The sequence below is a fragment of the Myodes glareolus genome, chromosome 7 (assembly GCF_982192425.1).
Source record: "Myodes glareolus chromosome 7, mMyoGla1.1, whole genome shotgun sequence".
In the NCBI taxonomy this organism is placed as follows: Eukaryota; Metazoa; Chordata; class Mammalia; order Rodentia; family Cricetidae; genus Myodes; species Myodes glareolus.
In genome coordinates, this window is record NC_142032.1 from 31408704 (window position 1) to 31429185 (window position 20482).

General features: G+C 38.0%; 1 protein-coding gene across 2 annotated transcripts in view; it reads left to right on the forward strand.

The window, feature by feature from the left end:
* The window catches only part of Prkg1 (protein kinase cGMP-dependent 1), a 1163909-nt gene that overhangs the window by 1037654 nt on the left and 105773 nt on the right, over nucleotides 1-20482 (forward strand). For both annotated transcript variants that reach the window (XM_048438824.3, XM_048438823.3), the window contains exon 9: nucleotides 15298-15372. In XM_048438824.3, coding sequence (XP_048294781.1) covers nucleotides 15298-15372 — 75 coding nt within the window. The remainder of the gene's footprint in view (nucleotides 1-15297; nucleotides 15373-20482) is intronic.

Here is a 20482-nt window from a genome sequence, read left to right on the forward strand (position 1 = left end):
TGGTTTAAGTCATTATTTTATTTTATATTAATGATAAATAATTCCTTTTTTCCACTCAATACTTGAAAGTTTACTATGTTTCTGAGGCTTGTATTTTTGTCCAATTTTTTAAAATTAGTTTGAAACTTCAGCAATGCTTTGATACTCGCAGACTGTTTATATGGAAAGATAGTGAAATAAACCCCAAAATACATTTTATTTTCTAAAATTTAAACATTAAACAGTAATCCTTAAAACAAAGTAACCTTTCAAATATCACCTTTGCCTGTCTGAGCAGTGGTTCTAGATGTTTCTTTGGGGAGGCAATTTTAACATGTCTTGTAGTAGAGTGGGTACAGGGGTAGGCAGAAGCCAGTGGCACTTTCAGATAGAAGTCTGACCATCAGGTTAGAAACAATGGGAAAATCATTAAAGTTGAAATCTGCTCCAGATACTCACTGCACATTTTTGGGAGAGTTAAGTAGATTTGCTTATTTTAGTGGCACCCTTCCCTGGTGAGACAGTCATTATAGGCCCAGCTGGGTCACAAAGAAAGAAGGGTTTCCTTTTCTTTTCAATATGGCTCACAGTTGGTACTCGTCTGAAGCACACAGTGTAGGAACAGGAATAGATCAGCATCAGCCACAGTAATAGGGATGCCTCATCCCTGACCAAGTGTTAGAGCAGAAACCTTTTCAGAACTTATCTCTTGGGATGAGTTACAGTGGTCACCTTATCTACAAGCCCTTCTACAGCCATATAATTGAATTAATTTTGAATAGATATCTATCTATCAGATTTAGCAGCTGATAAGGAAGGTGCTGTCTTGCTAGCTGAATTGGAGATGGATAATACGTTATCATTGAGAAAGAAACCTGAATAACAGCAGTTAATGAGTCCTATTTCTCTGGTTTCACAAGATGGTTCTCTCTCTTTTTATTTATCTCTAAAATAACCTAAGCTATACAGTTATATATGTAATAATCACCAAAAAAGAGGGAATTCAGAAAAGCATTAAATATCTTTTCTTTTAAAAGTAACTATTGTTAAATTCCATCAACTTTTAGTATATTTAATTAAATTGGTCATTCCACCTTGATTTTTTTTTCTGCTTTATCCACACCAAACAATAGCGTTAATGCATTACGTACTCACTGAGGTTGACACAGAAGATATGCAGAGAAGGACAAATTAGGCAGATTGTTTTTTCTCACAGCATGCCTGTAGGAAATGCTGTTTATCTCCCCTACGAAATGAATGAAGCTTCAGAAAGTCCTAAAGTCATGTTTCAAAATGTATAACCTGTAAACAGACTTAATGACACTAACCTTCATGACTCAGAACGTCACATTGATAATTTGTTATAACCATACTGGGTTTCTCTGTCTTCTTACAGCTTTATCTGTACTTAGACATTTAAGTCACTTTTAGCCTTAGTTTTGTAAAGAGTTCTGTGCACATACATCTTTCCTTACCTTCAGAACTATTTCCCTGGAGAGACACACAGTGGGGGAATTACTGATTGTAAGGTCAACTTGTTTTAAAATAATTTTCTAGAATCATCACACAGTTTGCCCCTTGATGGCAATGCATGGGAATGTATTGTAGCCCACCACCACAGCCAGCTTAAGTTTTTGATGGAAATAATTTTAAAAGACACAATAATGGGTAGTCAGCACAAGGCATGAAGAATATCACAAGCTTAGAGGAGTGCATTTCACCTTTGTTTGTGTCATGATTGCTGTATGGAGCTCAGTTATTAACAATTAAAGCTATGAAGGTTTGCTCATTGTTTGAAAATTGCATCTTTATCCCAGGAGAAAATAAATACATTTTAGAAGCTTAAGAAAATTGGGAAAAGAGAAAAAAGTCAAGATAACCGTCTTCTGAATTGTCAAAAGTAAATAGTAAAGGTCAAAAGAGTACCTGGAAGAGAGGGTAAGTTAGAAAGAAATGGAAATTATCTAAGTGGCTAACATGCTTAGGAGCTAGAAAACTGACTTGATGAGATTCAGCTTGTTGATGGCAGATAATGCTGTTAGTGATAGGAAGGGAAAAGCTGAGAAAAGCTAATTCATAAGCCTGAGTATCTACATGTGATATCCCCAATGTGTTCGTGTGCTTGCCATCTTGTGCATTTGAGAGAAAGAACAGCTGGCCAGAATCAGTTGCCTCCTTTCAGTGCGTGTTTAGCGGAGAATGCCAGGGTCTGCAGTAGGCAGCTTTCCTCTTAGAGTCAGACCTGATTGTCCCTCTTTGGGTCATTGTCTTTGCTCCAACAAAATAAGTAGGAAGCCTGATTCTGTTTGAGCAATTAAAAAGCAAACAAAAAAGAAGCAAGTGGAATGGAAGAGGTCAAAGCAGAGAATAAAGTGTGATTCCTTCACAGAACGGCTGCTAGTCTAAGTAGCCTGAGTAAGACCACAGTGGCAGAAAGGGCAAGGAGTTCCCAGGAGACTGCAAAACTGAGCCTGAGGGGCTCCAGTATAAAGGAAAGTTCAGAGAACACCATGATTTGCACTCTGGATTGCAGTACATAAAAAGGCCATTAGGAAAACAGCAGATTCAGGAGCAAGTGCGGAGAGAGACTGCTATGTGCAGTTATGGGGAAACTGAAGAAGATGAGGTGTCAGGGAGAGACAGGTAATGTTCAACAGTGGTAGATGGGTGGATAGGAAGAGGTCAATGATAACCTCGGGACCTGAGCCAGAGACTTAAGAATAAGGTTAGATTTTGAGAATCTGTAAAGAAAGTTTTGATTGGTGCGCTACATAAGAACTAGATCATAGTCTAACGTTGACTATGTCATAGTCATATGTCATATGTCATAGTCAACATTAGACACCTGGTATTGTTTCCTAAATGTATAGTTTCTGGTGAATTAGATAGCCTTCCCAAGCCCTGTCTCATGTCTACATTGCTAGCCTGGGGACACAGGCAATGTCTTGAGGCATTTCTGTTATTACAGTAGATTTGCTGTTCATGTCTTGGGGGCAGAGAGCAGGCCTTCTCTTAAACATTTTAGAATGCCCTGGGCAGCTCTCTACAACCGGGAGAGTTATCCTGTCAAACACATCAGTTTAGGTGAGTATAAGAAATCCTGATGGAGGCTTCCTGTAAAGTAGGTCGCTGTGCTTGCCTTGTGGGGTTGTGAGGTTTCTGTCAGATAAAGCAAACATGAAAGAATAAATGTGCATCAGAACTTAGGTATTTAAGGAAAATAACTATTGGTGGAGTGGGGGGAAAAAAGGAGGTTTGAGTAGATATTACGGCTCCCAAAGACTCAGGTATTTGAATGCTTGACCAATAGGGACTAGCACTAATAGGGACTAGCTTTGTTGGAGGAGGCAAGTCACTGTGGGGGTGGCCTTTGAGGTCTCATATACTCACACTACACCCAATGTGGCTCACAGTCAGTTCTACTGCCTTCAAATCCAGACATGAAACTCTCAGCTACCTCTCCAGCACCATGTCTGTCTGCACGCCATGCCATCTGCATGCATGATGATAATGGACTAAACCTCTGAAACTATAAGCCAGCCCCATTTAAATGCTTTCCTCTTTAAGAGTTGCCGTGGTCATGGTGTCTCTTCACCGCAATAAAACCTTAACTAAGACAGATGGCAAAGACAAAAATTTCAGTACTTATGTTAACAGGATGGTGAACGGAGAAGCGTATGTGTGTCATGTATGCTGAGAGGCAGCAGCGCAGAGGGCAAAGGTGAACATGAGGAAATCAGCAGTCAGGGGCAAAGAAGCAGCATCTGGTGCTCTGCAAACACATATTTCTGTATCTGGGGAATGCAGCCACTCTGTCCCTGAACCTCAGATAGCTCATGGAGGAGGGGAACGGTGAAGAAGAACGCGAAGCTAGTAGCAACGATCACTTTGAGGGGCAGTTGTAGCCAGAGTGAACAACAGAGGAGAGTGAGGTGCAAACCTGGAATAGGTTGAAAAGTAAAATGAAAAAAGGACAAGGGACAGGGGGACACTTATTTTAACTGGATGTCTGGCCCCAAAGGATAATTTTATGGTGTAGGGTTAGAGGCGCTGTAAGGTTAACGATGTAAAGAGGAGTCTGAAGGAAGACAGCCAGTGAAGAAGATACTGCTGACAGGACAAGGGTCAAGAGGAGAAAGAGTAAAGAAGTTTTGTAATAAAAAGAGAATCTGCACAGGGGAAGGGATGGTTCAGGAGCTAAGAGTGGTCACAGATCTTCCAGGGGCCTAAGTTAAGTTTTTAGCACCCGGATTAGGTGATTTGCAATTGCCTATAACTCTCCAGTTCCAGGGAATCTGACAACTTCTTCTGGCCTCAGAGGGCACACACACACACACACACACAGTCATGCATGTATTGATGCATACACACATTTATACACACAAATATGGAATGAAGGTAAGCTATTTTTTTAGGGGAAGGCCAATTTGCTGTAGAAAATAGTGTACTTGCCATGACGGCAGTATGATCATCATCACACTGTATTGAGTGGTGAGGGAAAAATGGTGAAACCAAGACCTTAACATTTTCAAAGTTATGAATAAAAATGTCATTAAAATGCTTCATATACCTGTGGCTCAGGAATAGCCTGTGCAGAGCATGCCAGAGGCCCTGGATGCTACTCCAGAACCAAGAAGCAAAAGTAAACAAAAGGCACCCCCCAGAATAAAGAAAACTAATTGAGAAACTAGTCCATCTACAAGGAAGGCATCAGTGTACATGCCCTTCAACCTAGCACTTGGGAAGCTCAAGCAGGATTGCAAGTTTGAGCCCAGCATGGGCTACAATATTCGTGATTCTTTTTCAAAACACAGACACACACACACACACACACACACACACACACACACACACACACACACACACACACAGGAAGTTAAGAAAATTTAAAGAAATCTGAGGTTTGGAACAGATAAAAAAAAGACATACTGGCGGGAGTTAGTACTTGAATTGACCTTGGTGAATAAGTAGGAGAAGCCCCAGGAACAGGAAGAAAAGGCTCCAGTCAGAGGGTGGCTGGGGAAGGCGTGACAGGCTCTCATGTTTAGTTGTTGAACAGTTCTTTGCTCCCTCACGAGAAGATCCTCAAGAAAATCCTCAAGAAGATCCTCGTAATTATGTCTCTTGATAGATACATTGAGGTCCTAACATCCAGTGTGACTGTGTTAGAAACAGCCATGAAGGAAGTAATAAGGCAAAATGAGCTCATTGGATAGAACTCTAATCCCATAGGACTGGAGTCCTTGTAAGAGGCAGAAATCCACACTGAAAAGCTATTGTGAGAACTCACTAAGCAGGGATAGAGATGCCCCACCAGAAAGCAACCGTGATCTGCCCTTGACCTCAGACTTCCAACCTCTACAGTGTTAGAGAAGACACTTTTGTTGTGTGTCAAATGTAGTCTCATGGGTTTCACGTGGCAGCACAAGAAGACTAATGTGCTCCCTCATTAGTGCCTTTCTAGACAGTGTGCAGAGAACTCAGACGTTCCGTTAACAGGCGTTTATCCTGAAAGACTGGCCTGACCGTGGAGGCTGGATGCCAGAGAACAGATATGTAATTCCAAAGCATATCCTCAGCTGTTTTTCATCTGCTTCAGCCTTCCACGTTGGGAGACAGAATGGTGTCAGCAGTAGTCAGGATTCGGAGTTCAAATACCAATGGAGAGCTTACTTGTGGCTTCAGTTAAGTTGTTTTAGCCTTGATTGCTCATCCGTAAAACAAGAGAAAAACCCAAGTAAAAATATAAAAACTAAAAAAGTGTAGCTTTTCATGTTTTGCTTGCTATTTTTATTAAACATTTTAAGTGTTAATTCGTGGAATTTAAGGATATTTTTACTGTGAGTATATAATAATTATGGAAGAAACATCTGTTTGTTTTCATTTTTATTTGTCCTTTCACAGTTTCATATATATATAATATGTATTCTGATGATAGCAATTCCCTCATTTCCACCTCAATTCCCCCTCCTTCTCTCTACAAGCCCCTTCCCATGTGCAAGAACTTCACTGTGTTGTTTTGAGACCCACTGATTTTCACCTAGGGCCATCCTCGTGACCGTGAGTGTGGAATATCGAGCCTGAATGAGCTCCTCAGTGGGTACTCTAATGACAGTGACAGTCACTCCCCCAGAACCATTATTAACATAGACTGGTAGGGTCTCTTCAGTTCATTACCACTCAACCATTGACATGAATAGCCCCAGACTTCTGTAGGTCAACCAAGGCAGCCACCGTGCTGTGAGATCATGATTTATTAGCTGTGCAGTACCCAGAAGACAATATTTCATGACCATTCTCTTCTGTCTCTTACATTAGCTCCAGCCCCTTTTCTGCATTCCCTGAGCCTTAGAGTTGGGTGATATAAATGTCTTGTGTAGGGCCGAACACTCAACCATCACTTATTCTCAGAGTCACGAACTGCACTCACCACCCCCATTGCAATGCAAAGCTTCTCTGATTCCAGCTAAAAGTGGCATATAGTCTGTTACTATAAATGTAAGTGTTCAGAAGGCAACTTGACACCATGACAATTGAGCTAAATGAAAGGAGTAATCTCACCACTATGATCTAAGATGACCCGGGCCATGTGTCTTTGGCCATGTTTACAGTACGCAGAATGAACTCGTTCCTGCGAATCAGGCCTCAGATCCAGTCAGAAAGGGTTGTTGCTTTCTTAATAGTTGTGAAATTATTGCATCAGCATCTACTTCTTCCTGGAAGATAAATATTGCTGCATGCCGGGCTAACAGCTGGGTAAGACAGTCTTAACCCCTGCAGACTGCATAGTATTTTGCAGCACTGTGAAAGCCAGCCAGCATGGAGGAAACTTCCCGCTCAGTTCCAGCAGGGTTTCTCTACAATTTGCAATCCATATACATGGCATTTTCAGCAATATAAACTTAGCAGCTAGTTCTAGTTCGGCAGCCCAGAGTTATTTTTCCCAGTCATGTCATAAAGGCAAAAATAAAAAGTTCAGTGATCATTTTTTATAAGATTGTCAAGCTAGGGACTAATATCTTTACTCAAAGCATTTTCAGTCCTAAATAAAAGTTTTCTAAAAAAAAAGATACCATGGGATAAATTTACTGTGCTCTCTAAGGGGTTCATTTATAACTTTCCTACTACTTTGCAACTACATGATATTTTTCTATATAGACTGTAAATGTTATACAGCTTTAAATGGCAATTTATTTAAATGTTCTTTAGAACTGTTATTTGATGTAATTAATATGAAATACATTAACTATATGTTTTACCTGATATAAATAAATGAAGCTTACTTCCTTTCTTTTGTCTATTTGGAGAGGAATTTTTATAAATTAAATGAATTGATAATTTTAAAATATCTTTTAAGAAGTGTGCTTGAAAATATTTAATATGTAAGACATTTGGATATATGTCCTAGTTTTTATTTTAAAAATAGGAAAATCTAGGGAAAAATCAAATGTTTGCCCATTTGTGATTTTTATTACAGAATAGATCATAAAATAACCTTGAAATTGAGAATCTTCAACGTTATAAGGAATGTTAAATAATTTAGGGTTGATACTTGATTTTTACAGGGCAAAATGGACTATTTTGATGAAATTAATGAGGCATCTTTGAAATATCAGCATTAGCTTTCAAAACAGTGGTATGTTCCTCAGGCAGTCAATAGAGGAGGAGTAATTCATAGATCCAGGGATTGCAGAAGATGCAGTAACGTGAGGGAGGTCCTGGCACTGCAAAAGTGTGTGTCAGAAAAGGGCAAACATCACCCGTCATCTTCTGCTCACATGCTTAGGCATGAAATGGATGGATCAAAGGATGGATCCAACTTTTCCTTTCAATGTTTCTGTTACGTTCGGACAGTCTTCTCGTACACAAAGAACTACTGGTGGATGAGATAAGCTAAGATCATTTGAAATCTAGATTTTAGTATGGGGAAGACAACCAATATTTAAACAACGTTGCTTTATAGGTGGTACTAAGTGAGAATAAGTCCAAGTGACAGAGAATTAGCAGGAAGGCTTAGGTTAAAGATTAAATTGTAGTGACTGCCCTGGGAAGACCTGTCTGAAGAGGATGCACTTGGATTGAGACCTGAGTGATATTAAGGAAATTCTATGCAAACACACAAGCGAAGAACATTCCAGACACAGGATGTAGGTCTTCAGGCAAATGCGTGGGAGAAATCAGAGTTATATAGATGCTAGCAGAATAGTGACATCATCTGACTCATGCTTGAAAAGATTATCTCGCCTGCTTACAACGAAGAGTGTCCATAAAATAAAACAAGACTGTCCCAAGACAGGCACTGGTGGACAAAACCAAAGGACAAGACATAAAAGGGATTAGCTTCCAACCACGGAAACTAGAATCAACAGCATTTAGTGTTAGATTCAATATAATGGTAGAAGGAGGAAGAGAACAATTTAGGAAAAAGTTTAACAAAACTTTATGCCAGACAGAAATACTTCCAACTTTTCAGACTATATGAGATCTGTTATAGTTGTTTAACTTAGTTGTATATATAAAAACAGTTGTAGGCAATACATAGTACATAGACTAAATATATCTGTGTTCTGATAAAACATATTTATAAATACATGCAGCTCATTTTGTAGATGATAGTTTTCTGATCTCTTGATTCAGAATTGTTTCTTGAATGCAGGAAAAATAATTCTCTTCCTAGAAACTTTATTATTCAGAAGCTCACAGGTCCAATGAAAACCCAGATCTTTGTCATCAATGTCATCTTTCATGACAGGATGGAAAGAGTAGGCAGTCCTGGCCTTGCTGAAGAAAGTACGGCATCATTCAGAGACTCACTACATTTGAGCCAATCTAATCATTTTAGAAACGAGCTAAAAGTAAACCAACAGACACTCAGATTATGGATTTGCTTAGATTTTTAAAAATTACACATTTGTTGATATTATTAGTTGAATATGTGGTGATAATTTGGAAGAACGGTGATTATTATCTGCTTTGCTTTTATGCATTGTTATTTATATACTTTGAATTTTCATTAGGTCTTTTTTATTGGTATATATGTACAGACGTATGCATACTTGTGCCACAATATTGGGTGAAAAGTCAGAGAAGAGCCCATAGGAATCAATTCTGTCCTCCCATCATGAGAGTTCCAAGGGTCCAATGCAAGCTTGGCTTCATTAATTTAATCATCTCTACATCCAAAAGCTACATTTTAAAATTATTGTACATGTATATAAAATATATATGTATATAATATATATAACTCAGAAAATTACTTTCTCATTTAAGATTTTCCATTTATTCTCTGTCTTATAATATTCAATTGTTTAGAATAGATTATTGACTTATATAAAGATGGAACAAAGAAAACAAATCTGCTTCAAATAAGAGATGAATTTTGTAACCATATTTGGAGTTTGAGAAGTTATTTGGAGGTTCTAGTACGGGATTGCAGTTACTCATATACCCTTGACTGAAGATCACTCTTCTTCATATCAGGGAAGGTCATCCGTGGGCAAAGTCATCCTCTTCCACCTTCCATGGAGTGCACAGCTTTAGGAAAGACACATATGTGACAGTGGGGGAGGAAAGAGACACCAGCCTAAGGGGCCAGATCCACTGAACACCCCAGCAATCAAAGGAGAGACAGATGTCACAGCCAGATTGCACCCTATTCTGAATTTAAAAGTCTTCCTAGTTTTATTTTCATTATTATTTTTATTATATTTTAACTCACTGAGCCTAATACCTACATATGATTACTAAAAATTTCATAAAATATAGTAAATCATGAGGACTTAATATCAATATATTTTTATATTTAAATGCATACACATGAGTTATAAAAAAGGCTTTATAAACTGTAAATTATGTTTAAATACTTCTCTTTATCAACAACAGTTTCAGTCCTTGATCCCTGCACTCTACTAATTTCGACTTTTGTCTTCCTGAGAGTTTTAAAGCCTGTTTCCCTTTAGACAAGGTCTCATCATATTCCAGCTGAAGAACAAAATTATACACATTTTAGACATACCGCTGAGTAATCAACTCCCTTCAGAACGATGTTTTGGTTTAATAATGAAAACATCTTAATAGCTGAAATTATTACCCACTGAGTCAATCACCAGAATGTCCTCCAGCAGACACATTTCCTAGAATGAGTAGCATCCTTTCCAATGATGCCTCTTAAGAAAAATGTCTACAACTGTTAACCTGCTTGATGGGAAAGGGTCATTATTTCCTTTCTCACTTTCTCTTGCTTTCTTTCTGCCCTCTTCTTCCATCTGTCCCTTTCACCATTCTTCTTTCTCCCTTCCTCTCTGGCTTTCTTCTCCCTCTGCACCTTGCAGTTGTCTTGAAACTACCAGTATTAAATTCACGGGAGACGTGACTTGTTCTCCTGTGGTCCTGCATTTGTGATTCTACATTCAAATAACACCATTTTGGTCACTTGCTGTAAAGAATCCTCCCTTGACATTTCAGAAAGATTTATTTACTTTATTTTCTGTGTATGGGGGTTTTTGCCTGCATGTATGCCTGCGTAGCACTGTGTGCAGCACCCAAAAACGCACAAATAGGGTCTCAGGTTCCCTGGAATCAGAATTACAGGTGATTGTAAACCCCATGTGGGTACTCTGAATCAAATTCAAGTCTTCTGGAAGAGCAATCAGTGCTGTTAAGTACTGAGCTGTCTTTCCAGCCCCTGCTTGACTTGTTAAAATGGGATTCCTTTCCCAGAAAATTTAACGTGCAAGTGTATCTACAGCTGCTTGCGTCCATTGAGGTATGCTGTTGAGACCACCTGAATTAAAGAGTTTTACATAATAAAAGCTCCCTACTTTCTTATGAAATTGAACCTACAGTACATATGAAATTGACTATTTTGTTTTATAATACTGAAATATGAAATATGTATGACTATGATTTTAAAGAATTTAATGATTTATCTGTAGTTATTTGTTTTTAGAGCTGATAATTTTTTTCTATTCATTCAGTTGCGAAGGTTGTCAAGAGATCTTACTAAGATCTTCAGACTATAAAAATGATGACAGAAGTCATTTTTGTTAGACAAGTCATGCCAAAAGAAATATTTAGAAAGGCAACCACCACTGGATTCTCTAGAGTAACAGAATGTATAGAATGAATCTCTCTCAGAGAAAGAGAGAGAGAGAGAATACAGATAGACAGATAGATAAAAGATAGACAGATGGATGGATGGATGGATGGATGGATGGATGGATGGATGGATGGACGGACGGACGGATGGACAGATAAGATAGATAGAATCCATATATGTACCCATATATATGTATCCATAGGCTTATCGGCTGTGGTCCAGCTAATCAACAATGGCTGCCTATGAATAGAAGGTCCAAAGTCCAGTAGTTGTTCAATCTACAAGGCTGGATGTCTCAGCTTAGCTTCAGGATATGCCAGAATTCCATAGCAGAAGCCTTTAATGTCAGTAAAAGAATGGACTTCCTCATTAGAGCAAACAGGCAGAGAGAGAGCAAGCTTCCTTCCTCCATGCCCTTTATATTGGCTGCCAGCAGAAAGTGTGATCCAGATCAAAGGTGGATCGTCCTACCTCAAAAGATCTGGATGAAAGGTTTATTTTCTCACCTCAAAGATCCAGATTAGAAGTGGCTTCTTCTGCTTCAAATGCCCACTCATTTGGGTTTTAGTTGATTCCAGATGTTGTTAAGTTGACAATCAAGAATAGCTCTTCACAACCACTTGTAGTATTATGTCCTCAAAGACCTGTTTGACAAGGGTCCACATAGACGTTATGTATTCCTGAAAGGGAAAAAAGTGTGCAACAAGTGGTGGAGAGCCTTCCTACTAGGTGCACGGCCATTGCTTCAATTGCCAGGACTGCAAATAAACAAACAAGTCAACAAATAAATTTGCTAATTAATTCTATAATTCTACTACATAGCTTATTAAGGTATCTTTAGTTATTTATTTAAGTTCTACCTCTTAAAGTACTTACTGTTAGCTCTCCATCTTTTATTTTTTAAAATTCACTTACATATAATAGCTGACTTTTTTGTTTTAAAGTATTTACCATTTTATTAGAATCTAATTATTCAATGTTGTAATATTCTTTTGACCAAGATTGTCCTTCAAAAAAAATTATTTACAAACAATATATGACCCTAAGTTCCCAAAGACAAAAATATGATCTTTGGTATGGTTTATCATGAAAAGAAATACTGTATGTTCAATCTACAGTTTAGAGTAGCAATATTGTTTGTGTACACAGTTAGCATACTTCCTGCTTTACTGTGTATATGTGTCTGTGTGTTTATGTATGATATCAGATATACATAGATATTCTACAACATTTGTACATATAGTGACCTATTCATTGTTTAAATATTGCTTAAAGTTTTAAAAAATAAAATGAAATATGTATGCAGTGATGCGAAGTTAAAAATAATATTGAATCATAGGTATTTAATGGCTCTGACTCTAAATAATAGCATGGCTATACTGAGAGCAAATTAAAGACACTCCCCTGATGGCATGCCACTGCATAACTAAGCCCAGTTTTGGATATTACAGTTTCTCTGAAACCAGACTTGCTCCAAGTTTAGTTATGGACCAATATATTCTATGGGAAAACAAGTAAATTAATCATATAAAGAATAATGCTGCTGGGTATAGTGGCACACACCCAGAATCCTACCAGCCAGAAGGCTGATAAAGAAGGATCATGAGTTCAAGACAACTTTTGCTGAATAATAAATTCTAGGTTAGCCTGGGCTTTAGCGTTGAAACACTGTCTCAAAACAAACTAGCCCAGGGGCCTAGGGTAGAACCAAATACTACTGTTCTTTCTTTAAAAATAGCAAGAAAATAACTCCTAATGATATTCTGCTATACTCATATCCCAGTGTCTTGCTCAACCGTCATCAGAGAAGCTTCCTCCTACAGCAGATAGAAACAAATACAGAGATCTAAAACCAGACACTATAGAGAGAGTGAAAGACCTGGAAACACTCAGCCATAACCAGGATGTCTCCATCAAATCCTTTTCCCTCAGGGTTCAAGGAAACCTGTAGGATAGGAGGCAGAAAGAGTCTAAAAAACCAGAGGGGATTAGGACACCAAGATAACAAGGTCCCCTAAACCAGTACAAATGAATAACTCTGTTATGTAAAAATTCATATTTTGGAATGAGATTCTTGATTTTCAGGGCCAGTGTCTCAAAACTTCCTTTGTGTCTCCTTTTGCATATCAGTATGACTGTGCTGAGCACGGCAGAGCAGTGACCCAGCTCCCAGATGGCTGACCATTGGGGATCTGAGGGAACAGCTGCCCCTCATCTGTTGTTCCTCTCCTCTTTAGAGTTGTTTTTGCAAGCGTAATTATAAGTGAAAGCAGTTAAGTGACTTTGAAATTTAAATCATCAGATTTTCTGCTGTGTTTCAGGAACTGACCAAGCATAATTTATTATTTCATGCGCACTCAAACTGTATGCCCTTTAGAGATTAAGATTATGAAAAGGCTGTGGATATGAGTCAGTCTTCCCCAGCTTGGTCTAGAATGTAAGAGACCCTAGATTCAACCCCCAGGTCTTCCAAAAAGAAATCGTACAGATGGAACGGGGAAGGTAAAATGCTTGGTGTATAAGTGTGAGAGCTAAAGCGCAGCTCCCTGGTGCTCACCCAAAGCCAGGCCTGGCCTAGAAGCCTATCTGGAACCCTGTGCTTAAAGTAGAGACAGGTGATTCCCCAGAGCAAACTGGCTAGAAGAAACAAATCAGATTCTGCTTTGAGACTCTGCCTCAATATGTAACACTGGAGGAAGATCAAGGAGGAAATCTACCATCAGCCTCTGGACTTCATGTGTGAACACACACCCACACACCCATACACATGTACATACACACACAAACAGCAACATACACATGCATATACAAAAAATATAGAGGTAGAAATCATAATTTAGTATATTACCTTAAAGCTCCCTAGTAAGAGCCTATATAGTACTAATTTACTTTTATCATTATCGTCAAAGCGTGGTGATTTGAATGGAACTATAGTATAGATTTTTGAATAGGAAAGAGAACAATCACATCCTTCCTAGGAGTCCATCACATTTATTTACTGGGTGTAAGATTTGGGGTGGGCTTCTAACTTTGTCACAAATTCACCAATAAAATGGAGGTGCTACTAACTTACAACATATTGTATAGTACTCGTCAGCACTGAGCAATGCCTGGTATAGTCGCCACTCATCACTGTGACCAAATGCCTGACCGGAAGAGCTTAAGGAAAGAAAGATTCATTTCCGCTCACTATAAAAGAGGGTTTGGCTGTGCTTACATGGCTCCATACACTCAGACAGAATTCTATAGCAGATGAGTGAGGCAAACAGAAACCACGTAGGCACCAGAGACAAGATACTGCCAAGGACCTGGCCTAAGTGACCATTTCCTCCAGGGGTGGGTGTACTACTGATGAAAGTTGCCAGAACCATATGAGACCTGAAGTTTTGGTTATTATGTGACAGTCCAGACAGATTTCTATCGAGTTTCTTCTGTGTTTCTCATCCAGTCTATTCAGTGGTTGCCAAAATGGCATGTGCAAAAGAGTTATTGCATCTGGCTGTATTCAGTAAATTTCAAGAGAATTCTAGTATGTGTGTATTCATTACCTTTTTTTTCTCTATAACATCTTAAAGTTTAAGCATATGATAGATAATGCTTCACTATATAAAGTAAATCTAAAGAGAGTTCTTGGTACATAGTCAATATTGAATAGGTTGGCTTTAAGTAGTTAATCTTCCTACTTCATGGCAAAGTGAGTTTGTTTTCACTTTCTTAAATAGGTTAATTTTTTTATAATTCTTAATTTACCTATAATGATTATTTTCTTTCTTTTCAATGGAGATGCCTCTGCTGCTTGCCTTCTAAAGGTTGCATGAAATTAATAAAAATTAATGCTAGTTAGTTGACAGAGTAGGCATTCCTTTATTGGTAGATTTTTTTGTTATTTATTTGATAAGGGGATTGACTTACAGTTAGCATAGTCTATATTTCAGTCCACCCAGTTGGCTCAATTTCTGTTTTTGCCAGACATGGTTGTTAAATGTGATTAGATGTTGGGTACAGAGGTTGACCAGATGGAAGAAGCCCCTGACCTCATAATTATCACCACCTGATGAGAGGAAATTCTGCTATCTAACATAGTGTTTAGCAATGTATCTAAGTTGTTTGAATTTACTTTTATTAAGATGCTTTTAAATCATTTCACTATTCATGAATGGTTGCCATTATCCTGACTTTGCAGAGGACTTAACTTGATCACTCTGGTTTTCCTCTGACAGCTCATTCAAGCATTTGATTGGAGGATTGGATGATGTTTCGAACAAAGCATATGAAGATGCAGAAGCGAAAGCAAAGTAAGTGAAACTCACTTTGGGGACTTTATCTTGATAAAAATGATTTTAATAGGATAAGGTCAAATATTTGGACTTCATGTCAGTGCTCTGGCAGTAAGATTCTGATTACTTAAAAGAACTATTAAGCAAACTTGTTATACAATAAGCTTACCTTGGATGTCACTTTTTGACATGAATTCTTAAGTTTGTAAAGATTAACTCAAGAAGGTAAGTGGTAGTTTCAAATCCAATGTAAACAATTACAATAAAGCATGTAATTGTCAGACTGAATTTACTTTCTGATGGTATTAGATGCTAACTATCTCATTAATTATAATTTTATATAAATACAATTCTTGTACAAGGATGATTTGCTAGAAAACAAAGCTTTAATGTTTGACAAAGATGTGATATATTCAAGATTCTTTTATTTCAAAAAAAGTATGTTACTTTAAAAAACATGGTCTTCATAATCCTCCTACTTCTCACCAATACAACTGACAATTCATATCCTATAGGACAGCAGAAGGATTAAACAGATAAAATTTAATGTTAAGTCCATATTCATGCCAACATTTTATCAGAAACTTTGTAGTGACCTCAAGCACAAAAGAAGTAAAATATTTTCCTCCGAGAATCCAAGAAAATAACATTTGACCTAGAAGTAAAATATTAAGAACTGCAAATATGCAAATAAGATGCCTAGTGGCCATCTTAAAAATGTGAGCAGCTACTTCAGACTTACAGAAAAAGCCACTGTCTTGTAGAACACAGTCCATCTGCTCTGAATTAAATCTGTTTCCTTGCTGCTCTGGGTAGATGAATTTCACATAATTCCTATCGTTCAAGTAGAAGTCGATACCAATCTCAGCCTTAAAATCACCAGTGGTGGGAAAGTGACTGTGAATGAGACCCTTTTTAACATCTATTGGCTTTGTAGAAATAACAGCGAGACTGTCTGAGTTCAGACCACTCGTGGATTCACTTACACATGGGCCACGTCAAGGGAATAAAGAAACGAGTGTACTTAATCCAGATTTAGACAGTTAGAAGGAAGATCTGACCACCGTTGGCCACACAGTAGTATAAACCAGAACAAAAACTAAGCCTTTGTCCCTCTGCTCTCTCTTGGTCATGACTCCCAACACCTGTCTCTCAACCTCAGATAGCATATTTTTAAAGTGGTAGCTACTGCTGCATTTTAATTGAGGGCATTATGCAAAGCCTTTGTAAATTGTTACAAAAGTAGAAGACCTTGTTGAGGTAATCTTTGGAAACATGCTTTGACATGACCATGATAACAGATATTAATTATTCCATATGCATGAAGATATTTTGCATGATTAAGAAGTATTTAATCTTTTATAACTTCTCATATGTATGTAGTAATTTGTTAAATCATACTTAAATATCCATACATACAGTTTAATAAAACAATAACAGTTTGACTAAACAGTTATAATTATGGAATAAGAAATAATAAAATGACTGTCTACAACAAGATACTTCCCAATGTTGTTTGACCAGTAGATTTGCTAGACTATAATTTGAACATCAGGAAACAAACATACAGTCTTAGGGTATACAGTGTGTTTTTATATATGTATTAATTAGAAACTGATTACAGTAACTAAGCTTACTAACCCCAACTATCACCTCACACAACTTTTGTGTATGTGGTGAATTGGTCAAATTCTGATTAAATTAGCCACTGACATATTCAATAACCGCAGGCTTGACTGGAATTACTAATTTGGCTATCTATGGATAGGTCCAACTACCAGATTGTATCATTCACTAGTCAGATTAACCAACAATTAGTTGAACTATGCACGGGATCAAACTTGCTTATAGAGACCTCTGATTAGATCAGTTGCTAATCTTCTCAATTGCTGGTGAATAGACCTCTACTCAGACAGTCTGCTGTCTCAGAAGTCTCATTTTCTTAGCAAACTTCATCCAGAAAAGACTTATATTAAATTGTTGGATTATTACTAAAACCAAGTGAATGTATCCTTAATATCCTTTAATGTTAATCATTACTTAGAAAGTATAAATAATTTGCTTAAAAAAATCAACACACATCCCTGATCTGAATTCTAGAGAGAATGATAATAAGACGTTCATCTTTGAAATTGTCTCATAACAAACAAACATTAGATTATATTTGTACGGTGCTAACAAGAAGCATCAGAAGGAGTCCGACGTAGTTGTCATCTCACAGTCAGATGTCCTGACTCAGAGGAGGCAAACTATGAATTTCCGTGAGGTAAGCGTTTTATCTACACTAGCAAGCTCAGACATCTATTTGCGTTACCGCTGCTGTCTCTTTCCGTTGACTTTCTTCCCTTTAAATACATCCACATTCACTAGGTATTTCAGGAATTTTAAAAGTATTGCTTGGACCATTTAGAGACATCTCTAATTGGTCTAAATTTCCTGAATAATTCTGCTAATGCCCCTACATTTCTGTGTAGATTATGAAACCCAGAGCAGGTACAACAGCGGCGATGATTAGACTCCACTGTGTAAACTGAACTTTTTCAAGGCCCCTTTGGTTTTGCAAAAGCCATGAAGTTTGGGGTTAATATTTCTTAAAACTCCGCTAAAATAATCATGTTAATTACTAATGCATGAAGATTATTTTTCATGTTTATTCATATTTGGGACAGAGGACATAAAAGCAGGACTGATTGTCACAACTGATTCCTTTGCAACATTTAAAACTCAGAGACAAGGAGCTCATTACCTATTGGCATAGTACTCTCAATGGCAGACTGATTGCCCTCAAGTGAACATACTATTATTCTCATAAAACCTGTATTGATTATGGAGATCAGACAGTCCAGGAAAACTGGCTTGAAAGAAACCTTGACTAGAATGATTTTCAAAGTTCTTCTAATGAAGGATGTGTCCTCTGCCTACATTTTTTCCTAAAGAAAGAACCGTAATTTGTATATTGTACATTTTACAATCAACTTAGCTTATCATAAAAACCTTTATGGTAAAAATCACACTCTTAAAGTTGTTCGCATATGCCAACGTTATGTTCTCAGGTTAAGGGCTTATAGTGGGCAGAAAATTAAATGCTCTTTTCATTTATGCTGCTGTTTATTACTGTGAAAATGTTTGGTAGTTTTACTTTTTATAAAAATATTATGGCAAGATAGAGAAAGAAAAAGGAAACCAACCAAGCCAATCTAACATATGCTCCTAACTCCCTTTGCATTCTAGTTACACTTCCATGTTTTACATATTGTTTTTCTCCATTTAGTGCCATCACATTATAAACATACAGCAGCATTCTGGGCTCTGCTGATATGGTCTTAGTAGCTGCCCGGGAACACAGTGAATGGAAACCTAGTTTTCTAGATTGATGCAAGTTAAAGCCTTATTCATTCAGTTTATTTTTCTTTTCAACATAAGTTCTCAATCACGTCTGAAACACAGAACAACAAAAACAAAACCTCGCCAATAGCAAAAGCCAGCTACACATATGGGCCATCCAGCTGTGCGAATTTCTCTGTATCATGCATCCCCAGAAAGCGCCAGTATTTTAGACCAGTTTGTCCATCTGCCACCTACTCTCTCCTGCTGCTTCATCTTAGAGCCTGGGGATACCCATATCTAGGTACTTGCTCTGAGATATTCTGAAAGTTGTATCAGTAGACTGGTGTATGCATGTAGTAACAACCTAAGATGATGAGAATTAGTATTGTTCTCCATGAGAATCTCATCATGCTAAAATCCCATGTGAAGTATGCCCATGTTTTATATCTTGCCATGTCACTTGTCATATAGACCTTGACTCCCTCTGACAACTCATAGCTCCCCATGCACCAACCTCACCCCATGTTCATTCATTTTTTATAGACATTGATTTACTCAACAGATACTTTCTGTATGCCTATAAAGTCCCCCCTCCCCATATATCAGGGACCAAAACAGACATGCTCCTTGCTTTCATGCTATATTTGGTCTCGTGTAAGAGAGATAAGCAATCACTAAGACAAGACTTCTATGATGAAGTGATGTTATCAGAACATTTGAGCTGAATCTTGAATAATTAGCTGATGCTAGGTAGGCATTAGGTGAAGTGGACTAGGTGAGAAGGTACGGGGAGAATTACAGAGTAAGAAGCATTCACATGGCAAAGGAAACTCTGGAAAGGACCAGCGAGAATGGAGAGCAAGAGGATCATGAAGCTGGGGTTGATTGCTGAGAAATTTAGCTTTTAAAAGTCAGGAGAAACAGTCAGAAAGACTGTGGAGACACGAGAGGTACGAAGAAAACCAGATGTGTATGATGTCATTGCGGCCAAGAGCAGAGTAATGTGTCTTGGTCCTTTTGGGCTGTGATGCCATGAAGTGATGAATAAGACCAAATTTGCCAAGACCCCCTGGGATAGCCCTGTTGCTTTGCTTCGCGACTCCATCCTGTATCAAATTGATTCACTTGTTTTTCAGAAGAAAATGTTGTATTTTAGGGAAAAAGAGGAGAGGATATTCAAGAGAGAAACATCTTTTTTTTTTCAAAAAGAGTCAAATCATCTTTTAGACAAGAGGTTTATGAAAATTGTCAATAGGCAACGCAGTGGAACAAGAGGGGTTTGGAGAATTTCAGTCCTGCTGGTCAAGGCAAGGTGCGTGCTACTCTTAAAGATTCCAGGGGAATGAGGAGGTCTAGCACAACTAGAAAGCAGGCTTAGTTAACATGTGACCGTGGTACATCCCTGAAGTAGAGAAGCAGGGCATATGTGACTCAATATTCAAGGCAAGAGTTACTCTACCTGAGCAAGCGAGTGGGGCTTGGTTAATGTGCATGACCCTTTCACGTGGACCTAGTTAGGCTACCTCTCACCAGCAGGTAGTGAGTGAGTCCTACTTACACAGCCCCTCTGCTTTGGGCTTCATCACCTGGAGAGCCTGAGTTTTCCAGCAGGATCCATCTAACAGCTTCGGCTAGCACAGGCCGAACAATTTAAAATAAGCGAGAAAAGAAAATTAAGATAAGGAGCCAAAAAACCAAACGCAGATGCAAAACAGAGCACCTCTATCGCTGTATAAGGAAACAATAACAGACAAAGACTTGACAGGCACCAGAACCCTGACTTATTGTTCCTGAATAATAA